Source organism: Nyctereutes procyonoides, unplaced genomic scaffold (assembly GCF_905146905.1).
Source record: "Nyctereutes procyonoides isolate TBG_1078 unplaced genomic scaffold, NYPRO_anot_genome, whole genome shotgun sequence".
NCBI classification, from domain to species: Eukaryota; Metazoa; Chordata; class Mammalia; order Carnivora; family Canidae; genus Nyctereutes; species Nyctereutes procyonoides.
In genome coordinates, this window is record NW_026575044.1 from 10,696,681 (window position 1) to 10,721,967 (window position 25,287).

The 25,287-nt window shown below is 37.3% G+C and overlaps 1 protein-coding gene across 10 annotated transcripts in view; it reads left to right on the forward strand.

Moving 5' to 3' along the window:
• Nucleotides 1-25,287, forward strand: part of CDC42BPA (CDC42 binding protein kinase alpha) — a 327,675-nt gene that overhangs the window by 111,040 nt on the left and 191,348 nt on the right. For all 10 annotated transcript variants that reach the window (XM_055323638.1, XM_055323632.1, XM_055323630.1 and 7 more), the window contains exon 5: nt 10,627-10,775. In XM_055323638.1, coding sequence (XP_055179613.1) covers nt 10,627-10,775 — 149 coding nt within the window. The remainder of the gene's footprint in view (nt 1-10,626; nt 10,776-25,287) is intronic.

Consider the following 25,287-nt stretch of genomic DNA (forward strand, 5'->3'; position numbering starts at 1 on the left):
CAGTTACGACTTCATAGTATTTCTGGTGCTATACACATTGCTATACTATGATTTTAATACTCTTGTTATTGACAGTACACACACAGACTTCACATACCTTACTTTTCAGGCACAGTGGAGTGTGGGTTATATTGTTAACAAATTAAAAGCCAGCCTGGTGTTACTGTGCATCCACACCGAGGCTGTCCTGCTAGCATGGCGGGCGTCCACGTGGCCAAACCGAGCACCCCTTGCAGCCTTCCCAGTGCACAGGAAGGCAGCCATCCGGAAAGTAAAAAAATGTAAAACAATATCTTATCACAGCAGAACTTTCACAAAAAGGCAAAATGAGCCTTTGTGAGCTCCTGAGTGGCTCGTTTGTTAGCCAGGCAGGAAGGCCATTTACCAGTGTTGAGTTAATTAAATTACATTTGACTGCCGGAGCCAAAGAAATGTGTTCATGGAAAATAAACTTGTCTTGCACTATTAGCCCTTTGGCAAGAACAGTTGCTTTAAGAATGGGGTACATTGGGAAAAACATCATTGTTTGATTTTAAAACCAGGAAATGATTTTGAGTGGGTTGCTTTTGGCTTCTAAGTTAAAGAGGTTACAGGTCCTGCTCTTTCATTGTGATTTGAGGGGTAGTCCTGAGGAATAGCCTTTATTAATAGTTCGTGTGGAATAATTATAGCCAATAATATGTTCACAGAAGTTGAGGAAACACTAATTTGCTACAACCTGCATTGGAGTTTGCTATGATGTATTACAACTCAGAGTGGTAAAAATACATGTGGAGCAGGAAGAGACTTGGTCAGACAGCTTTACAAATTATGTAAACATGTGAGATGCCCAAACCCCATAGGTACTCATCACTTATTAATCGGCAGGTGGTTGGCAGCAAATATTTGAATTTCTCATTTTTTTTTTCGGCTCTGTAGATTTGAATCTGTCATTTGTTTTTTTGAAACAGTAATATCACCAGTGAGCTTCATTTAGTCTTATGGAAGCACTGTTATCATATCCGTGAATTTTTGTGAGAAATCAAAACTGAATATCCTCACTTGCTATATACATTCAGCCATTTAGTGCTTTTTCAGTGTTAATATTTTGTTGCAAAGGGCCACGATTGAAACATTGATGAAGAAAAAAATCTCACCCACAACCATTATTACAAATATTGAATATCTTTGAAATGAGCTTTTCTGTAGACTTGATATGTTTTAAAAATAAATTTTATCTAGAATTATAAGATGAAACCGCACTTACATGTAAAACTTACACTCTGGTGAAGTAATTTTGACAGCTAACATTTGTAGGAATCACAAGTAATGTCAAGGTGCTTTATCTAATTCTCATGCTGTCACAAGTAAAAAGATGAGATCTCTATTTCCCACAGATTTGCAGCAGATAGACCTTTTGAGATCTAACTATAGTTAGCATCAGGTTTTGGGATTTGATGCAAGAGCTAAGGAAATGTCCCTAGTTCAAAACCCGGTTACTGGCACTTGTGACCCTCCACCTAACCTTTAGCTAGAAGTGATTCATCTGCAGTGTATCAGCATGTTGGAACCACAAGTATCAAGAATTTAATAGCATTCTGTAAATGCCTTCCAAGTGAGGAATATGCTCAATTAAAATTATATGCTCATGAATTGCGACCAGTAGCCATCTTTGTGAGGATATTTTCACAGATGAAATATGTTAACTCTCATTGCAGATCAACACTTGGAGAGGAACATTAGCCATAAGATTTTGATGATAGGGAAAAAATCTGACTTTGAGCTCCAATTAAGCAAACATACTCTCCTTCCCCACAAAAAGAATTACATTTTTTGGTTAATACACCTATATTACAAAACTCAAAATCACTTATTATTTTATTTTGACTTTTGCCAATAAAAATGTATGGAAATTTGTTTTCTGTCTTACTATCTTTCTTTTTCCCCTTGGTCTGCCAAGCCTGAAGTGTTTATTTACTCTCTGACCCTTTATAGAAAAAAATTGGCCAGCTCCTCTTACAGATAACAGTGAATACTAGTGGTAAATGAGAATAACTGGTGCTTGTACAAGGAGAAAAGTTTGCCTGGAGAAGACAGAGATCAAGGACCTAATAAGGAGTAAGAAAGAGAAACAAGGTTCTGCACCATTGAACCAAAAGAGTTTGTCGAGGTGGAGGGATGATTTCTCAGTAGTGTTAGACACATGAGAGTAGTTTTTTTTTTTTTTTTAAAGATAAACTGGAAATGTCATGCCCACCCACAAATCTTATTCTCGGCCTCAGTGGAATACCTCTGTTCTTGGACATTGTTTGTACTCTTCTACTTTTGCCTTTATTTCTGTTATCTCTGGTACTTTCCAGACCAGGGCTGTTCTTCTCCCTGTTGTCCTGTGGAAGTCCAGCTGATACTCCAGAATTGTCTCAAATTCCGCATTTTAAGTCTTCTCCAGAATTCCCAGTTTGAAGTAATCTTTCTCATTTCATTTTAGCTCTGCATTTTTTTAGTACTGCTAATATATGACTGATGTACAAATTTATATACATCTCTGACTTTTGGGGTACAGTTTAAGATTAAATAAATGATATGAACCTTCTGTCTTTAGCTAAAATGTACTTCCAGGGGTGTGTAACTTAGTAGTCATGGAGTTTATCTGATACAGGCAGATCCAGGGGGTCAAACAGTGTCATCACCATTTTTTATATCCCTTACACGCTTGCAGGTTATCATAGTGTTTCAGACTTCAGATTGTGACCCGTGGGTGGATTGTAAAATCAATTTAGTGGGCTACAATCAGCATTTAAAAACTTAAATAAAATAGAAAATGACAAGAGTTCAAGCAGTAAGAGGGATTATTGCTTTGTGATGTTTATTTCTTTTATAATATGTATTGAATCATCATATAAATCATATTATTATAGGTTTCAGTCAGAATTGTTTAAATATGACTTTTAGGGCAGCCTGTGTGGCTCAGCAGTTTGGTGCTGCCATCGGTCCAGGGCATGATCCTGGGGTCCTGGGATCGAGTCCCACGTTGGACTCCCTGCATGGAGGCTACTTCCCTGCTGCCTGTGTCTCTGCCTCTCTCTCTGTGTCTGTGTCTCTCATGAATAAATAAATAAAATCTTTTAAAAACAAAAAATAAATATGACTTTTAATGTAGAGCTTGCACGTTCTAGTTGCTTTGTTAAATTGAGTGGAATGATACTTGACTTGGATTTCCCATATGTATATGAGATTTTTGGGATAAATGTATCAATGCGGATATAATCTACAGAGATTTGTCAGCAAAATTTGTAAGAGTAAATTAAACACATGCCACATATTTGGTTAGCAAACTTATAGCAGTTTGTTTGTTTGTTTATTTATTTATTTATTTATTTTCTTATAGCAGTTTATTGTGATGGATTTTCTTTTTTTTTTATTGTGATGGATTTTCAAAAGCTTTTAGGTAATAGGGACTAAAGTCCACTATGACAGTATTTTCTGTTGTAAGTAGGTGTAACGCTGTAGTGTATGGATTGCTTAAAAATCTGCATTTTGTTTGAAACTTAGAAATGTATAGGTACAGAAATAGAGTGCCCAAGTACCAAATTTTGTATAGCAAAATTTTGCCTAATTTTCACTGACAGCTTGACATACAATTCTCTCTCCTCTGATTTTAGTCTTATCTGTTCCCTTTGCATTTGACTTTAGAATTCACATTTTTTTCCGGAGGCATTTCTCCTTGAGAAATAGTCTATATATACCAGTCATTAATTATATTAGAAAAAAGTACAGCGTAACTGGAGGAGGACTGGAATACTCCTATAGTCAAATCTCCTTTAAGTTGCTGGTTTTTCTTAGTTTAGAAGCTTGTGGTATGTTAGTCTGAAGAGTAGGAGTCCTAAATTACGTTGGTTGTTATCAAATATTTTCTTTTGAATATTTATAAAATATTAGAAAATAAAATCATTTAGAAATGTTGGCAAATCTAGTTTTAGATTCCATAAGGGAAATTTTATTTTACAGTTATTTTCCAAAATGACTGTTAACTTTCATAGCCCCTGAATTAGCCAAATAATTGGCTACAGTGATCTGTAGTGCCATACGATTCAAGAAGGCTGTGATGAATAATTTTTTCATTTATAACTGCTCAAATATCTCTGAAACCAATTTATGAAAAATATATAGAGTCCTAGTTTACATGCATTTTGTTTGTTGGAGAAGAAGTGGCATAATTAAACAAATGATCTTAAAATGTTACTAGAACATTTTTTTCCCATAGGAAAAACTCTAATATTAAATACAAATCTACTTAGTTGCATTGACACTGTCACATAATATTATCACTTAGATATCATTTAGAATATTATGAATCAGTGAAATTTGCCTCTTCTCTGTATTTTCTTGTCCTCTGTTTCCTGTTTGGGTTATTTTATGCTGGAGGAAAACAAAGCCAGGGAAATATTTAAAACAACAATGTTACCTCTTGAGTTAGCATTTGTAAACTGTTTACAGTATGAAAGACATTCGTTTATTTATTTTTTATTTATTTATTTTTTGAAAGAGATTTAATGTTAGATAGTGTTGTGAATTCCAAACTCTATTGGAATCCAGTTTGTGAAGATAGAAATTGTTAGGAGAAAGCAAGGAGGGATGAATACAGAGTGGGCTCTAAGAATTAACTATTAATGTCTTTGATAGCAGGATGAGTAAATGAGCTTCCTGTTCTCCCTAAGAAGACTTCTAAAAGCATATCTGTTCTAGGAGATGTTCTTTCTCTCCAACACAGTTCACATATTGTATGGTTTTAGATGTTTTAGTATTGTTTCTTTGGAATGTAGTTTCTTACAAAGCACAAACTTTGACATAAAGATTTATTTATTTTTTTTTTTTTTAGAAATTTAGAAACTCTTATGGTGTGTTATACCCATACCTAGAGGTCTGTTTATTTTATTTTATTTTATTTCATTTCATTTTATTTTATTTTATTATTTTAAGATTTATTTATTTATTTATGATAGACATAGAGAGAAAGAGAGGCAGAGATACAGGAAGAGGGAGAACCAGGCTCCATGCCGGGAGCCCGACGCGGGACTCGATCCCGGGACTCCAGGATCGCACCCTGGGCCAAAGGCAGGCGCCAAACCGCTGAGCCACCCAGGGATCCCCTGAGGTCTGTTTATTTTAGAGGGAGAAAAGATTGCTACAGACTCAATCTGTATCTTTAATTTTTTTATTTTTCTGGTGTTCTGTACATACAGAACATACAGTCTGGTGTCATGTCATGGATGTAGATAGCTTTTTTACTGAACACTGAGTGAAAAGAGACTGATGTAAGGATCAAGAACCCAGACTTCTGGTTTTCCCACTGTCTAGGGTATGATTGGGCAAATCAGTGGACTTTTTATGCCTTTGATTACACAGTCATAAAGCAGGCATAGCAGCTATGATCCCTACCTGCAGTAGAGGGACCTTATATAAATATCCTTGTACCCTCATTCTGTAACTCCTACTAATGGAGAAAATGGAACCACTGCTTACTCATGAATTTTTCACTTTCCATACTCTCGTCTCAGTGTTCTCTTTCATTCTTCTCTATATGTATACAGATTTATTTGTATTTGCACCTGTTCTCCTCTTCTCTCTCAGCATGGGTGAGATATTTGCCTTTGACTTTTGTTCCATAGCCTTTGGCCCTTTGCAGAATTGTGCTCTTTGTGACTAGCTCTTTCCCCCCTACAATACAGAGGTTTGGATGTGGAAAAACAAAGTCCATATTATTCTGCAGGTCACTGGCGTCCTTCAAAGAGCTCATGGGCATGTTTATTTAATTATTCCTTTTGGTGGCTGTACAGTATTCAGTTGCATGTTGGATGGACACATTTAATAGTTTCCTTGTTGGACTCTATTCATATTGTTTCTGATTTGTTGCAGTTACTCAGAGTGCTGTGCAGTAAATATATGAGCCCACATGCCCTACACATTGGAGTTTTTATTTTAATTGACTATATTCCTAAAAGTGGAATGCTAGGTCCAGGGGTTATGTGCCTTTTAAATTTCAGTAGATACTATGAAGTCACTTTGCTGAGCAGGCAGTAAGTCGTCATGCCCAAGAAAGCAGTTTCAACTCACTGTTCCCAACGTAGGAATGGTCTCTTTGCTAATCTGATTGGTATAGAGTGGTATCTCATTGTTGCTTTGGTTTTGACCATGTATTGATTGGCTTATTGTGTTTTCTCTTAGGTGAATTAACTGTTAATAGCTTCAGCCTAGGTTTTTTTTTGGATTGCTTGCCCTCTTAATCCTTGGTGGGAGCTCTTTATGTTAGGATTATCTTCTCCTTGACATAGTTTATGAACGTTACCTCTCAGTCTGTATTTTTCTTAAACTTGTTTAAAGGCATCTTAGCCATATTGGGTACTATTTCAAAGATGGTTTATGAGTAGGAGGTTGTTGTACCATGTATTACATTTTACTGACTAATCACTGAGTGCAACCGTAGCAGAATAGAGTGTCCAAGAGCAGATCCAAGTATATTTTGGATATTAAATTAGGATAAGGGAGTATTTCAGTTGAATTGGAAAAAATGGATATTTTTCCCAAAAAATGGATATCCAAAAAAGTAGATACTTATTTTAGATAATTGACTCTCCATAAATAAGAGAATAATTTTCACATCTTGTACAAAAAGAAATTTTAGATGAATGAATGAATGAACGTGATTCAAAGGTTAGGTTCTTTTCCTTTTAGACCTTATAGCAGCACCTTCTGCTTATTTCTGTCATGGTATTTATGTTACACTGAAGTTGCCCAATGATTTGTGTTTTCTTCTCCGTTAGATGGTAAATTCCATCAAGGCAGGAGCCACATCTTACTCATCGTAGCTCCTCCAATCATAGTGTGATGTTAGCACATAGTGGGTACTCCATATCTGTGGAATTAATGAGCCGCTTTGTTCCCTGTTTGTTCTGTATTCTGTCTTCCATTCCCAAGAAAGTTACATCTAGAATAAAATATAATGTGGCAAGCTCTTTACTTTGCCCTTAAACTTGTATTAGTAATAAGGTCAAGTCAGGCCAGGGGCCTGGATCAGGATTGGGGTTTTGGGTAGGGTTAGATGGACTCCATGGAGATTTAGTAGGAAGTAGACCCAACATGACCATGGTGATTTAGTTGGATGTTGTTCTGAACAAAGGAGAAAATAAAATAATGGCTCATAGCTCTTAGAGATATTTGCTGGGAAATGTCATGGAGAAAAGGAGCTTTTTTCCCCTGTGGGGTTTTTATTTTTATGCCGTTTCTGATGCATCTTATCTCTTTAACACCAAAACCCAATTACAAGTGTAGTTAATTTTCAAATCATCACTTTTCTTTGAGAATTTTCTTTTGTATTTTCTGCTTGTTGCTTTCTCTAGTTGCTGAATTCTGTCCTAGGAACAGCTAATTTACGCTGAGGGCAAGGTAAGGAAAGAATATGAGCAGACAGAGCTGGAACTCTGTTTAGCAGCAGCAGCAAAGGAAAACAGAATAATTATGTATTTATAATTTTTTATGCTATCTCAGGAGATTTGTTTACTGGAGAAGAGGTTCAGTAAGGCACATGGAGAGGCTGGAAGGGAACGGATCCAGGGGCTCAGGGTTTGTAAAGAGGAAGCATGAAGCAGATTATGGATGAAAGCAGGTGATAGGAACACCTGGGTGGCTCAGCGGTTTAGCGCTGCCTTCGGCCCAGGGCATGATCCTGGAGACCTGGGATCGAGTCCCACGTCAGGCTCTCTGCATGGAGCCTGCTTCTCCCTCTGCATGTGTCTCAGCCTCTCTCTGTGTGTCTCTCATGAGCAAATAAATAAGATCTTAAAAAAAAAAAAAAAAGAAAGTAGGTGATAGACAATGACACAGTTTTGAGTGTGACCATCGGTAGCAGAAATGTTGAGATGAATGTTTTGTAGCAGTTTTCTGGTGGATGGTCGTACTTAGACCTCAGGAGCCTGGGGTGGCAGGAGTAGCTATTGTACGCGTCAAGACAGGAAAGCTTTTGATGCAAGGAGCCTTTTGTCTTTTTATCCTCTGGGTTTTTTCTGCATGTTTAGTACAAAAAAAATCCTGATTTGCACCTAGGGACTGTTTTTTGAAAGAGTGAGTTATGTTATTTATGACTTTTTTATGTAAATATTCGATTTCAGTTTTAATAGCGGACATCTTTATTTGAAAAGTTTTTTTGTTTGCTCTTCTATTCAGAGTACTTTAAAGTAGTACATGTGGATTTCTTCTCCGCAACCATTGCCACTTCTCGCAACATATTTATGCTAACACAGTTTCATTACATTAGATTAGTTCTAATCTTTGTGATGGAGTCTCTTAAACATGAGGCCTAGTAAACAGAGCAAGTCAACCATAGACCAGGATTTGAAATACATTGTTCTTCTCATTTTCAAGGATTCAAAAAATGAAATTAGTTTATTTTATTTAACAAAAATTACCCATGCTTATAATTATAATGTATAGTAATAAGAATATGAATTTTCTCAAGAATCTAAATCTTAAATGTCAACCTGATGATATCACTGAAGTAATATCTTCATTAGGTAATAAAATAATTTTAACTTCAAGGTGTTATAAGTGACATTTAAATATCTTCTATTTACTATCCTTCACGCTGAGTGCTGTACTTTGAAGAAGGTATTATTATTATAGATAAAAAAGATAAGAGAATAAAGTGTCAAAGAAATTAAGTAATTTTTCAAAAGTCGCTTATAACCCAGTGTCAGAATTTGAATACAGGTGTCTCTGACTACAAAGGACTTCTTTCCATTGCGTCTCATTTTCACTCATTTAAAAAAATATATGTGTAATATAATATGCACACTCATATGAGATGCATGCATTGCATATAAAGCAATCTAGAACAATACCAAAAAGCTATGATACCAGGGATAATCTAACAACCCAGAGCTAATCCCTGTGAACATTTTAGTGCCTCCAACTTGTCTTTCTTTTTTGGCAAACACACACATGGTACTCCTTCAATACTACTTCACTTCTGACATTAGATGTGTGGGTTTTCAACTCATCAGGAAATTCTGCGACACCAGCAACTCCTACAGTTTAACTCCGTTCTGACACTGTCTCCCTGGAGACAACATCAGATCCTAGACTAAGTGTTCAAGTCCTACAAGACCCCCTCCTCACTCCCCCCACCCCCAGTTACATGTTCAGGTTATTATTTGTGCTTCTGACTCACAGATGAAATATTAGACATTCCCTGCTCCTCAGACATGTTTGATTCTCTAGAGCTGCTCCCCTGCCTCAGGAACAGCTCCATGAAGGAGGTGCACAGGGCAAGATATGATGGAAGAGGCATGAAGCCTCTGCAGAAGTGCACCATTCTTCCCGCACCGCCGCCATTTGTTTGCCAAGCCAGAAGCTCTCCAAACCCTATCCTTTTGGGTTTTTATGAAGGCTTCATTAGATAGGCATAATTGATCAAGTCATTGGATGTTGATTAATTCAGCCTCCAGGCCTTCCCTAGAAATTTCCAACCTTCTAATCTTGGTTGATTCCCTTGGCAACCAGCCCGACCAGCCCCCATCCTTAGGCTACCTAAGGGCTTTCCAGAAGTCTCCTTAATATAAACATAAGTGTGGTTGAAAAGGGGTTTGTTATAAGTAACAAAAGCTACCTTTATCTTATCACTTAGGAGATCTTTTTTTTAAGGACTTAATTTATTTGAGAGAGAGCACGATCAGGGACAGGCAGAGGAGGAGGGGAACAGGGCTGAGGGAGAGGGAGAAGCGGACTCTTCACTGAGTAGGAAGCCTGACACGATTTCTATCCCAGCACCACAGGATCATGACTGAACCACCCGGGTACCCCTACTTAGGAGATTCTAATGGTTTTTAGGAGCGCTGCCAAAATATATCTAATAAATATAATAATATAATATAATATATAATAATTACATTAATATACTATATACAATATAGCTATATTAATATATGCAATATATATATTTATTATAAATCACAGTATCCTACAAATAGACTCATGAAAGTCTGTATCTCTACAGACTGTAAACTCTAAAATTAGTTTACTTCTGTTTATACATACCTAAGAAAAGTCCATTCTTATATTTCTGTACTGTCAGGAGTGAAAATAGAAATATGTATATGATAGAAATTATTATATTCTATATATTAGTGCTTTTCAAGTACTGGTCCAGGTGCTGGTTTGATAAAGTTGTTAGCAGTCCAACAGGAAATAAAGGAAAATGTAGTGATGATGAAAATCAATTTGCTCAGCATAGTAAAGGACTGTCTTATATTCTGAGTTATTTTAACCATTTTTGGAGAATTCATATGTTTCCTCTATGAAATGTTGGTCAAACAGTGATGTACTATTATAGGTGGTGATGATGATGTTTTCCATGTTGTTACTTTGTGAAATACAACAAACAAAACAAGGGTGTGTTGTTCCCTGCTTCAGGTTTTTAAATTTTATTTTACTGCTTCCTGAAATTTACAAACCTTGTACTAATTGTCTTATGTAGTTTCTTGTAATTAGCAACAAAAGTATCTGACCCAGTGCTATTTGACCTTGAATTACATTACATGTATTAGTTTTTCACCCGTATTATGTATTGAGTACTTTTTCTTTTTTCATTCCCAGTACTTGGTCATGGATTATTATGTTGGTGGGGATTTGCTTACTCTGCTCAGCAAATTTGAAGATCGATTGCCTGAAGATATGGCTCGATTTTACTTGGCCGAGATGGTGATCGCAATCGATTCTGTTCATCAGCTGCACTATGTGCATAGGTAAGATGCCATGCAAGAGTGGGTTGTGTGAATGTCACGGAGACACTTCTGTTGGAAACTGTACTCTTAAAAAAAAAAAAAAGAAACTGTACTCTTGATGGCCATGGGATAATTTTGTCTTTGTAAACTATTTGACAGGTACAATGATTTACTTAAAGTCTTCCTACAAATGTGTGTTTGACTGTATACAGCTTAAGATGGAATGAAAAGAAAAAAGTGGGCCTATTTACAAAATGATTTTTTATTCAGCATTATTTTTTAAAGTTTTTATTTAAATTATAGTTAGTTAACATATAGTATAATCCAGGAATACAGTGTGGAGATTCAACACTTCCATACAACACCCAGTGTTCATCATGACAGGTGCATTCCTTAATCCCTGTCACCTGTTTACCTCATCCCCCACTTACCTCCTCTCTGCTGACCCATCAGTGTGTTCTCTGGAGTTCAGAGTCAGTTTCTTGGTTTGCTTCTCTCTCTCTTTTTCCCCTTTGGTCATTTATTTTGTTTCTTAAATTCCACCTATAAGTGAAATTATGATATCTGTCTTTCTCTGACTTATTTCACTTAGCATAATACTCTAGCTCCCTCTTTGTCAAATGGTAAAATTTCATTTTTTATGAGTAATATTCGATTGTGTGTGTATATATGTACCTATATACATAACCACATCTTCTTTAGTCATTCATCTATCAGTGGACACTGGGGCTACTTCCATAGTTTGGCTATTGTAGATAATGCTGCAGTAAACCTTAGGGGTGCATGTATCCCTTTGAATTAGTGTTTTTGTATTCTTTGGGTAAATACTCAGTAGTGCCATTACTGGATCATAGGGTACTTGTATTTTTAACTTTTTGATGAACCTCCATACAGTTTTCCAGAGTGGCTGTACCAGCTTGCATTCCCACCAACAGTGCACGAGGGTTCTCCTTTCTCCCAATACTGGGTTATTCTTATACCTGTTGACACAGGCTAAAAATCTCTTTCTAATGTTAACAGCTTATAATAATTTATGTGTAATAAAATTTTTTTAAAAGTATTGGATAGTTTAAAACGCAGACCCATATTTAAAAAAAAAAGTAAGAAACCATCACAGAGTTACTTGTGAATTAATCATTCAAATGAGAAACTGAGTTGTGCAAAATGTGAGAGAATGAAGAGGTGCTGGGGAGAAGCTGGTGAAGGGCCTGCCACATTAGAGGGAAAGAACTCACTTTGTTGAGTCAGCTCCAGGACTTCTGAGTCTGTAGGTTGGAGGGGCTGGGGAATTGGCATTTCTGACATGTTCCTAGGTGCTGCTGCCACCACTGCTGTGGCCACCACACTTTGAGTACTTCTGCTCAGTAAACACAGCAGCGACTGTTCCTTTGAAGTTGTGGGTAATGCACAGGACAGGAGCATGGATAGAAGAGAAAATTTCTGTTTTAGTGTTGATTTTGTTTTTCTTTTATGATGTGGGTGTCTTTTTTTAAAGATGTGGGTTGATTTATTTAGTAATGAACTTCTAGGACATTATTAAAGGGAGAATATTTTGATTAAAAATTTTGTGTTTATGAGATCTCAGTTTGGCTCTTGCATATTCATATGTGTTTCTCTGTTGATATCTAATAGTACCAATTTTTTTTAGAATAAAAACATGACATGAAAATTATAAAATACAGTACAGTTTTAAAAATAATATTATAGTCTTAAGACCAATTTTAGAATGAGAAACTAAAGTGCTTTTGTTACAGTAACCCAGGATCCTAGTTGATGACTGTCATTTAAAAGTATCATTATTGAACATGTAAAGAATGTTAGTTTTGGACAGCCCGGGTGGCTCAGCAGTTTAGCGCCGCCTTCGGCCACGGGTGTGATCCTGGAGACCCAAGATCAAGTCCCACGTCCAGCTCCCTGCATAGAGCCTGCTTCTCCCTCTGCCTCTCTCTCTCTCTCTCTCTGTCTCTCATGGATGGATGAATAAAATCTTTTTTTTTTTTAAAAGAAAGAGAATGTTAGTCTTAGTGAGTTCAGTGAAACTTTCTCTAGTTCATATCTAAATTCTCAATAGGGAATGGTTACTTTGGAAAATAATTTGTCTAAATGGGAGATAGTAAATATGAGGTATTTCTACCGGGCTGTGACAAGTACTCTTAACTGATGACAGGACCCTTTCCTACCAACTGTATATGCAGTCTTACAGTTCTTCTCAACACAGCATTTTAGATGACAACTATCTTTCTGATGTTGACTTTGGAAAGCTATTTTAACCCCGAGCTCTGCTTAAATACCTATAATTTTGCAAGGTACTTAATGTTAAGTGAGTCCTATGTATCCCATTGTTGGACAGCTATAATGTTATAGAATTTTACTTTATATTAAGCTGGACTTTTTTGCCTTATCATTGATCCCAGTTTTGCCTTCAGAACCACATATAATAGTCTAATTTATGTTAACATGCCTTCAGAAGTCATTTCTTCGGGCAGCCCCGGTGGCGCAGTGGTTTGGCGCCACATGCAGCCCGAGGTGTGATCCTGGAGACCCTGGATCGAGTCCCACGTCAGTCTCCCTGCACAGAACCTGCTTCTCCCTCTGACTGTGTCTCTGCGTCTCATTCTCTCTCTGTGTCTCTATAAATAAATAAATAAATAAATAAAATCTTTTAAAAAAAAAAGTCATTTTGGGGATCCCTGGGTGGCGCAGTGGTTTGGTACCTGCCTTTGGCCCAGGGCGTGATCCTGGGGACCCGGGATCGAGTCCCACGTCGGGCTCCCGGTGCATGGAGCCTGCTTCTCCCTCTGCCTGTGTCCCTGCCTCTCTCTCTCTGTGTGATATCATAAATAAATAAAGAAAAAAATATTTTTTTAAAAAAGTCATTTTTTCTTTAGGATAAACATCTAGGTATCTAGTTTCTCTGTTACCAAAATTTATGTACACCTTCTCTCTCCCACGATCTCACATACATATGTGTGCCCTCACCTTGTGCCTATTTCCATACCTCCTCATCCTCCTTCCTTGTTTCCCCCCACCTTTACTTCTCAGTGGACATGCTCTGGTGGATCAATGCACTTCTTAAAATGTGATTCCCTCTGTCAAACGTTTAAAGAAGAAACCATACCTATTCTACAAAAGCTGTTCGGAAAGATAGAAAGAGATAGAGTACTTCCAAACTCGTTCTATGAGGCCAGCATCACCTTAATTCCAAAAACAGACAAAGACCCCACCAAAAAGGGAAATTATAGACCAATATCCCTGATGAACACAGATGCCAAAATTCTCACCAAGATATAGCCAATAGGATCCAACAATACATTAAGAAGATTATTCACCATGACCAAGTGGGATTTATCCCCGGGATGCAAGGCTGGTTCAACACTCATAAAGCAATCAATGTGATTGATCATATCAGCAAGGGAAAAAACAAGAACCATATGATCCTCTCAATAGATGCAGAGAAAGCATTTGACAAAATACAGCATCCATTCCTGATCAAAACTCTTCAGAGTGTAGGGATAGAGGGAACATTCCTCAGCATCTTAAAAGTCATCTACGAAAAGCCCACAGCAAATATCATTCTCAATGGGGAAACACTGTGAGCCTTTCCCCTAAGATCAGGAACACGACAGGGATGTCCACTCACCACTGCTATTCAATATAGTACTAGAAGTCCTAGCCTCAGCAATCAGGCAACAAAAAGAAATAAAAAGCATTCAAATTGGCAAAGAAGAAGTCAAACTCTGTCCGCAGATGACATGATACTCTACATAGAAAACCCGAAAGACTCCACCCCAAGATTGCTAGAACTCATACAGCAGTTCGGCAGTGTGGCAGGATACAAAATCAATGCCCAGAAATCAGTGACATTTCTATACACTAACAATGAGACTGAAGAAGGAAAAATTAAGGAGTCAATCCCATTTACAATTGCACCGGAAAAGCATAAGATACCTAGGAATAAACCTAACCAAGGAGGTAAAGGATCTATACCCTAAAAACTACAGAGCACTTCTGAAAGAAATTGAGGAAGACACAAAGAGATGGAAAAATATTCCATGCTCATGGGTTGGCAGAATTAATATTGTGAAAATATCGATGTTACCAAGGGCAATTTACACATTTAATGCAACCCCTCTTGAAATACCATGGACTTTCTTCAGAGAGTTGGAACAAATAATCTTAAGATTTGTGTGAAATCAGAGAAGACCCTGAATAGCCAGGGGAATTTTGAAAAAGAAAACCATAGCTGGGGGCATCACAATGCCAGATTTCAGGTTGTACTACAAAGCTGTGGTCATCAAGATAGTGTGGCACTGGCACAAAAACAGACACATAGATCAATGGAATAGAATAGAGAATCCAGAAGTGGACCCTCAACTTTATGGTCAACTAATATTCGACAAAGCAGGAAAGACTATCCACTGGAAGAAAGACAGTCTCTTCAATAAATGGTGCTGGGAAAATTGGACATCCACATGTAGAAGAATGAAACTAGACCACTCTCTTGCACCATACACAAAGATAAACTCAAAATGGATGAAAGATCTAAATGTGAGTCAAGATTCCATCAAAATCCTAGAGGAGAACACAGGCAACACCCTTTTTGAACTCGGCCACAGCAGCTTCTTGCAAGATACATCCATGAAGGCAAGGGAAACAAAAGCAAAAATGAATTATTGGGACTTCATCAAGATAAAAAGCTTCTGCACAGCAAAAGAAGCAGTCAACAAAACTAAAAGACAACCTACAGAATGGGAGAAGATATTTGCAAATGACGTATCAGATAAAGGGCTAGTATCCAAGATCTATAAAGAACTTATTAAACATAACAGCAAAGAAACAATGCAGTCATGAAATGGGCAAAAGACATGAAGAGAAATCTCACAGAGGAAGACATAGACATGGCCAACAAGCACATGAGAAAATGCTCTGCATCACTGGCCATCAGGGAAATACAAATCAAAACCACAATGAGATACCACCTCACACCAGTGAGAATGGTGAAAATTAACAAGACAGGAAACAACAAATGTTGGAGAGGATGTGGAGAAAGGGGAAGCCTCTTGTACTGTTGGTGGAAATGTGAACTGGTACAGCCACTCTGGAAAACTGTGTGGAGGTTCCTCAAAGAGTTAATTGCACTGTTGGGGATTTACCCCAAAGATACAGATGCAGTGAAACGTCGGGACAGCTGCACCCTGATGTTTATAGCAGCCATGTCCACAATAGCCGTACTGTGGAAGGAGCCTCAGTGTCCGTCAAAAGATGAATGGATAAAGAAGATGGGGTTTATGTATACAATGGAATATTACTCAGCTGTTAGAAACGACAAATACCCACCATTTGCTTCGACATGGATGGAGCTGGAGGGTATTATGCTCAGTGATATAAGTCAGTCGGAAAAGGACAAATATTATATGGTCTCATTCATTTAGGGAATATAAAATTAGTGAAAGGGAATAAAGGGAAAGGAGAAAAAATGAGTTAAAATATCAGTGAGGGTGACAAAACATGAGAAACACCTAACTCTGGGAAATAAACAAGGGGTAGTGGAAGGGGAGGTGGGTGGGGGGTTGGAGTGACTGGGTGATGGGCACTGAGGGGGGCACTTGGCAGGATGAGCACTGGGTGTTATGCTATGTGTTGGCAAATTGAACTCCAATAAAAAAATTAATTAAAAGAATAAAATGTGATTCCCTTTTGAAAGACTATTTCAGCAGATGCTTTACTGAGGATATATTCATTGAGTCTTCTTTTATAAATAGCTCTGTGCTAAATTACATAAAATTTTACGTAGTATAGCATATACTCCTGACTTATAAGAAGCTTCCAGCCTGTTTGGGGACACAAAACACAAGTATAAACTAAAGAAGTAGAAGTTAAATAATCAATTAGGGCAAAAGTATAAGAGATGGAGTGAGCCCATATTGTGAACAACTACTAATAGATTTATACAAGCAAATTACAATGAACTCAGAGAAACAAGTAATAAGCTTAATTCTAATGATGATTTCCAATGGTTATTAACTAAGTGTGTGTTATGGACTTTATATTATTCTAATTCTAACAGTAATTAGGTGATTTGGGTGTCATCTAAAATAGCTGTGGCTCCATTCCATAGATCAGGAAGTCCAGATTCAGAGACATGGGTCCATAATTAGCATAGCTTAGATTAAAATCTACATCAGGCTGATGCCAGAATATGCTCTGACATAACATCATATTGCACATAAGAGAATGCTTTCTTGGTGGGACTTTGTCGAATGAGGAAGCTTTTTGTAGGCAGAGAAGAAGGTATTCTAGAGAAAGGATGGAGGGGAGAAGGTCATAAGCAGGCAAAGGGCACGTCTAGAGGAGGGTTGGTAGGTGCTTCTGCTGGAGAAGAGTGCTCGTGTTGAGTTGAGGAAGAGCGATTTCAGTCCCTATTGTGCAAACACTTAAATACTGTGCTGTACACATGGTATCTTTGTAACCATCAAACTACCAATAACCTTAGGGAATGAAGTATTTGACTCAAACTGTGTGTTAAGTTAGTTGGTTTTACAGTAAATTGAACATCAGAGTTTTCATGTTTTTCCAAATTTCAGAATGTTTTATAATTTTGAACTTCAAGCATATGGAATTAGAGAATACAAAAAGGGAATAGTGGAGACTGTGTTCAGGGAAGGAAATACTTTTTTCCCTGTGTGTCCTTTTAAAATAAATTTATTTCCAGACATAAAATACGTAATTGGTCTTCTAATAGCACAAACGTTTTCATACGAGAATTTTGTTTTCACTTATGCATGCTTTTATCGAGAGAGAAATGAGCAGTGGAAAGTAGTGAATGATAGGAGTAATCAATCATATGTGCACAGCTTCCAGGTGTTCAGCACATTGTCCTATTTCTGTCAAGAACATTTGCAACTTCCTTTGAAATTAAACCAATGTAAAGCATCCTATTACCTGTTTTCAAAAGAGATCTTAATGTGAGATGAAAAAGATAGGAATGGGAACATGGAAATACAAATTAAAGAGATTGACTCCGAATAGCTGTAAAAATTGATCTACACAAGGACCCAATAAAATAAAAATGTTTTCTAGTAACGATATTGCAGTGAAGAAGCACTAAACGAGGTGCCAGGAGACTTATTTACTGTGTTTGCTCCTCCACAAGCTTTTTAAATTTAGATTCCAAATGATTTATCATTGAGATTACAGCAACTTAGAACTTTTTCTAAAAACAAAAACAAAACCAAAAAACTTCCTGTAAAGATGAAAAGATGGTGCTTATTAAAGTGTTAATGACTAGCTGCTGTCTGGCACACAGACCATTTCTTTGTCATTTTGTTGAGAAATTAGGGAATGTTGTGTGCTATAAAGGTGAACGTTTATGGCGCTATTACTTTAACTTTCTGAGGCATACCCCATCAGCTTCTCCCCTTTCACTGGAGGCAGGGCAAGGGCGCAGTGGGGTTGAGGAGGGAAGAAATAGAGTGTTGGAGCACTTGTTGGTAGAGTGCCTAATGGATGTGAAATCTTTAAAGATTAAAGGTGTCAGTTCTCCCCCAAAGAATTGCAGGTTTGATGCAATCCCTATCAAAATCACAGCAAAGTTTTGCTTTTTTTCCAATCCAGGTGAATGTATTAGTGTTGAGCTAACCATCCTTAATGATTCTAGCTCCTGCTCTTCTATTTGCAGCTGCTTCCAGGCCTCAGGCTACTGGCTTGTCCCTGAACAGCTGTACCTACCTACATGTTAATACATCTCATTTTCAACATGTATGACAGCTCATATAGATATTTTATTTAGAGGAGTAAAGATTTTTTTTAAAGATAAAAACAAGCTTACTTCAAAGTTTATATGGAAGAGCAGTGAAACTACAGTAGCTAAAATGGTTTTGGAACAGAAGAAGAAAGTAGGTAGAATAACTACCTGATATTAAGACTTATTATATTGCTACCTAAGGCAAGACATTGTGTATTGGTGGAGGAATAAAATCATAGATCACAAGGTAGAATAGAGAACCCAGGCAGAAGAACATAAATACTCCCAGCTGATTTTGACAGAAGTGTACAAGCATCTCAGTGGAGGGAAGGATAATCTTTGGGAAATGGTGCTGGAACAATAGACAAAAAGTAAATCTCCTTAAACCTCACACAGATCTAGAAAAAATAATTCAGAATGGATCATGGATTTAAATACACAACATAGAAGTGTAAAACTGCCAGAAGAAAACATCAGAGAGCACCTTCTGGACTTAGGGTTTCATCTTCCTCCTTAGTGAAGAGTTCTTAGATAGGACACCAAAAATTAGTGAAGTGGACTTTATCAAAATTAAAGACATGTACATTTAATAAGGCCCTGGTAAGAGGATGAAAAGGCAAGCTACAAAATGGGAGAAAATATTTACAAATCATATGTATGACAGAGACCTTATATCTAGAATATATAAAGAACTCTCAACATAATCGAAAGACCTCAAACAATCCAATTATAAGATGAACAATAGACAGGAAGAGACATTTTGCCCAAGAGATGAATGGCAACTAAGCACATAAAAAGCTGTTCAGCATCATTAGACATTAGAAAAATGCAAATTAAAACTACAATGAGTTATCAGAAGACCTTAGTACTGCTAAAATTAAAAATAGTGATAATACTAAATGCTGGTGAGGATGTGGAAAAAGTAGAGCCCTCACACATTGCTGGGAAGTATGTAAAATGATTTGGCTGATCTGGAAAGTTTTGAAAGTGTAAAAATGAATGGATGAATAAATAATTAAAATGCACTTACCATGTGACCCAGCAATTACATTGGTAGACATTTATCCCAGAAAAATTAAAACTTATATTCACAGAAAAACCTGTACCTGAAAACCTGAACCTGTTCGTGGCAGCTTTATTTGTAATAGCAAAATACGGGAAGCAGCCTGCAAGTCTGTCGGTGGGCAGGGGGTTGGACACCTCTGCTGCAACTGCTATATGCATACAAGGGATTGCTACTGTCAGGAGAAAGGAATGCAGTACTAATAACAGCAACCTGGGTGGACCCAAAGGGCATTATGCAATTTCCTGAATCCTTCATCATTTCAAAATGAGAAAATTGTGTTTTTTTTTTTTTTTTTTAAGATTTTATTTATTCATGACACAATGACACACAGAGAGAGGCAGGGACACAGGCAGGGGGAGAAGCAGGCTCCATGCCGGGAGCCTGAGTGGGACTCGATCCTGGGTCTCCAGGATCAGGCCCTGGGCTGAAGGCGGCGCTAAACCGCTGGGCCACCAGGGCTGCCCCAAAATGAAAACGTTTTAAGAAAAATATACCTCTATTACTTTCTTTTCTAAAGTCTGAAAACCAAGCCCAAGAAACTTTCCATCATATCACACCTGCAATTTGCATAAATTTTGGTGAATTCCTTAAGGATGCCAATTTGCTTAGCTACTGGCCTGCATTTTCTTACCATCTATAAGGCTGGGGCCTGTAATCCAGGTGCCTGGATGTCAGTGGCAGATAGATGACACGCAGATCACAAGGTGAGCTGAGACCACTTAGTGGAACGGTCAGTAGTGAAGAAGATCCAGGACTGAGCCCTGAGGAATTTCAGTATTTCAAGATTGGGTACAGTAAGAGTGGCCAACAAAGCACACTGAGAAGGAACATTAGGAGGAAATAATGAGAGTGTACATAAGGGGTCAAATGGAAAATAAAAGTGAATCAATTTTCCCTTTATGTTTAATTACATTAATGTCTTAGCTGATGCGTTTCAAGCCAACATTTAATGTCCTTTTTTGTGGATACTAGTGTCCTGGGTGTTGGGAATGGCAGTGGGGGCGGCTGTTTCTGTGAGTAATATACTTTTATGTAAGTAATATGCTCTTTACATTCAATTTATTGTCTTTTGAAAAAAGACTAAGTTTAAGAAATATTTCTACTTCATAGCTGTGCCCAAGTTGGACAGATTTTTAATTTTGTAAATTCATTCATTGTGAAAGTAGTGTTCAAGCAGTCCTGTTTTTCCAGTATGCTGCCTACTTTCTTGGGTGAGGAAATCTGTCCTCATCTTGAGAAATTACTTTGAGATGAGCTTAACTATAATAATAGAGAGCAATTGAATGACAGCAAAAAACAGGTTAAAAAAAAAAAGCAGTAAGAGTTATATACCTAGTCACTGTGGAGAGGTAGAATTAAAGAGTAAATAATGTCAAGAACAAGTAGATCAGGAGGACCTCTGGGGGAAAAAGCTGATTTTAATAGCTGATTGGAGGAAGGAGGGCCAAGGTAAACAAGATATACAATGACCATTAAGGTTCAGAAATAAAATTATATCATTATTTTAATGTTAAAGAAATCATTTGAATACTTAGAAAACACAGTGTAAAAACATTTTTGTAAAGACATGTCCATATTTTTTTTAATGCTTTTAACAAAATGGCTGTTTTGGGTGGTCACTAAATACCTTATTTTCAATCTGTCAACTCAGATTTGAGACTTGCTGTATATGCACTTTAATTTTCAACTTAAAGTCTGAATGCCAACGTTTTCATCTTTGATTTGCTGAATAAGCAGTTTGCATTTTAAGAGTGTGTCCTTTCTTTTCAATCATTTATTTTCTTTTTTTTTTTTAATTTTATTTATTTATTCATGACAGACACACAGAGAGGGAGAGAGAGAGGCAGAGACACAGGCAGAGGGAGAAGCAGGCTCCATGCAGGGAGCCCGATGTGGACTCGATCCTGGGTCTCCAGGATCCAGCCCTGGGCTGAAGGTGGCACTAAACCGCTGAGCCACCCAGCTGCCCCATTTATTTTCTTAAATGCAAAATTTATGAGAGAGATTATTTGTAGCAACTAAAGAGTATTATGTGACATATATCTGACTCTGATTAAGTACATGTCAAATGTTGGGTTATAGTAAAGCAAGTCCTAGTTAAGTCCTAATTGTAGGTTGAAAAAAAAAAAGCCCAACTTATTTCTAAATATGTTAATTAAACTCAGCAATAGACATGTTATTTAAATTGTCAGCTGCAGCTTCAAGCATGCTAGTAATAATGAAAGACACAAAATCCTACTAGAACAACAAAAAAATAAGCGTGATCTGATTAGAATGTTGTGTTTGATTATCCTGTCACATAGTTTTAGATGATACAAGTGGAAAGAGGAAGATGTTTGTGGTGTTTTTAAATACTATGTAGATAATCAGAAGGTTGATTCTGGTACCAAAATATTACCAGCCAATATTGTGTATTCAGTAGCCAGGATCTTACCTTGATTTCTCTTTCTTGTGTAGGTTTTACGATATCACCATTTTAAGAGTGGTACTCATATAGTCTCCAAACTAGAACCACATTATTAGAAACTTCTTTGGTAGAGAAGGGAAGGTCATCTATGATTGGCATTGATGTTTTGTCACAGAGATTAGTGATGATATAAAATATTTAATGCTTTAAACTTGTTGACTAGAGGGAATTAGATATGTGTATATAATGCACAGAGAGAAGGGCCTTTCTTTATATCACCTGTCATAGTTCTTAGTGGAAATAGGTATTCATATATTTGGGTAATGGTAGAGTGTGAAACCAATTTTTAAGATGGAGAATTCTTGGGGTGCATAGGTGGCTCAATTGGTTGAGCGTCTGACTCTTGATTTCAGCTCAGGTCATGCATGATCATAGGTCCTGAGTTTGAGCCGTGCATTGGGCTCCATGCTTAGTGTGAGTGTGCTCAAAGATTCTTTCTCCCTTTCCCTGCTCACATGCACGTGCACGGTCTCTCTCTTTCTAAAATTAATAAAACTTTTTTTAAAAATGGAGAATTTTCTTGGGGTGCCTGGGTGGCTCAGTTGGTTAAGCATTAGACTCTTGATTCTGGCTCAAGTTGTGATCTCAAAGTCATGAGATTGAGCCCGAGGTGGGGTTCTGCATTGTGTGGAGGCTGCTTGAGATTCTCATTGTCTTCTCTCCCTTTGCCCTTCCTCCCCTGCCTTAAAAAAAAAAAAAAAAAGATCTTTTCATTTTAAACCTTTCAGTTTTAAAAAATGATCTAAAAATCACGAACTTCATTTTTTTTATTATTATTTGAGACAGAGAGAGAGAGAGAGAGAGACAGAGTTCTCCATGCAGGGAGCCTGACGTGGGACTTGATTCCGGGTCTCTAGGATCACACCCTGGGCTGAAGGCGGTGCTAAACTGCCAAGCCACCAGGACTGCCTCACAAACTTCTTTATTGGCTATACTCGTAGTAGCATTAGATGTTATCCTTGATAATTCACATTATTAAGTAATTATTGATACGTTACTAATTTTTTTCCAAACTTTTTTCACCTACAGGAAGAAAAGTGATCTCTACCTTTTTATACTATTTGCCAGTGATATTCAGGGGATCTTTTTTTTTATTATTATTATTTGATTACAAGAGACACACACAGAGAGAGAGAGAGAGAGAGAGAGAGAGAGAGAGAGAGGGGCGCAGAGATAACAGGCAGAGGGAGAAGCAGGTTCCATGCAGGGAGCCCGACGTGGGACTCAATCCCGGGCCTCCAGGATCACGGCCTGGGCTGAAGGTGGCGCTAAACCGCTGGGCCACCGGGGCTGCCCTATTCAGGGGATCTTTATTAAAAATTGCTTTAAGATTTAATTGTAAATAGTCTTTTTTAACAGCTTTATTGAGATGTAATTCACATTACAATACAATTCAGTCAATTAAAATGTCCAGGGCTTTTTAGAGACTTTATTTATATAAGAAAGAGAACAGAGCAAGAGGGAGTGAACATGAGCAGGGGGAGGGGCAGAGGCAAGGGAGAGGGAGAAATACACTCCCTGCTGAGCAGGGAGTCCATTGCAGGGCTTGACCGCAGGACCACGAGATCATCACCTAAGCCAAAGACAGATCCTTCACTGACTGAGCCACCCAGGCGCACACTGTAGAGATATGTTTAACCATCATCTCAGTCCATTTTAAACCATTTTCATCACTTCATATGGAAACCCTGCACCCTTAGGCTCTCACCTCCCTGTTCCCTTATTTTCTCAATCCTAAGGAACCATGAGTCTCTCTTTCTCTGTAGATTTATGTGTTCTGGACATTTAACATAGATTAAATTGTATAACAGGTCTCTTCTGACTGGCTTCTTTCACTTAGCATATTGTGTTCAAGGTTCAGTTGTGTTGTACAATTCACTAGAGTATGCATCTCAGCCAGGTTGGCTGCCTGGTAAAACTAAAACAAGATTTCCTAGGGATTTTTGACAGGGAATCACAATGTACATAGCATAACCCAAAATTACTCAGTCTTCAGGAAATTATGATTGTCTTACGAGAAAAAAGTGGACTGATAGCTCAGGATGACCCAGGTCACTGAGTTTTGAATTATAAGAATTATCAGGTAAAATCTTTAAAAAAGTACTTATTTTGAACATACTTCATGAAATAAAGGAAAACGGTTTGAAATGAAATGAGATGATAGAAAATCTCAGCAATGAAATAGAAAAAAAGGACCAAATGAAAACTTCAAAATATAAAAAAACAGTGTCTCAAGTAAAAATTCACTGAATGGCTTCTGTATCAGAAAGACGACTTAGGAGAAAAAGTAAGTGAAACAGTATTGAAAGCATCTAGAGGAAAATAACATTTTACATACAGGGGAAAAACAATCTGAAAGATCTCTGGTTTCTCATCAAGACCACAGGGGCTAAAAGATAATTGAACAAAATGCTTATGCAAGGAAGAAAACTATCAACCTAGAGTTTTGTACCCAATGAAAATTTCCTTCAGGAATAAAGTTAAGAGAATGTTTTCAGATACATGAAATCCAAGAGAATTTATTGCTCAAGAATCTTCCAAGAAATGCTAATGACATTTCAGAATGAAGAGAAGTGTCAGCAGAAGGAAATAAGGGTTTTTTTATATTAATATATTTCTATTTGTAATTTTTTAATAAATTTATTTTTTATTGGTGTTCAATTTGCCAACATATAGAATAACACCCAGTGCTCATCCCATCAAGTGCCCCCCTCAGTGCCCGTCACCCAGTCACCCCCACCCCCCGCCCACCTCCCTTTCTACCACCCCTAGTTTGTTTCCCAGAGTTAGGAGTCTCTCAGGGTTTTCAAGAAAGAACATAATAAATGGCAAAATAAAACATCTCAGTGTATATAAGACTTTTTTCTCTTAAATTCTGTATTTTTTTTAAAGATTAAATTCTTAAAAAAATTTTTTGAGTAATCTCTACACCCAACATGGGGCTCAAGCATACAACCCCAAGATCAAGAGTCTTGTGTTCCACCAACTGAGCCAGCCAGGTGCCCCCTTAGGTTCTTTAAATACTTGATTGTTTAAAGAAATTTGTTTCGATAGATATTCAGTGAGTGAATATGTAATATGTATGACAACTAACACAGAGATGGAGCATAAACAAATTCTAGTATAATTATAGACCTTTAAAAATATCTTTTTAAAGAAAAAAATCCTATGGAGACAAAAAGAACAAGTGACTTATAGGGGCAAGAAAATGAGTTTATTACTAGACTTTTCAACAACAAAGCTTTATGACAGGTAA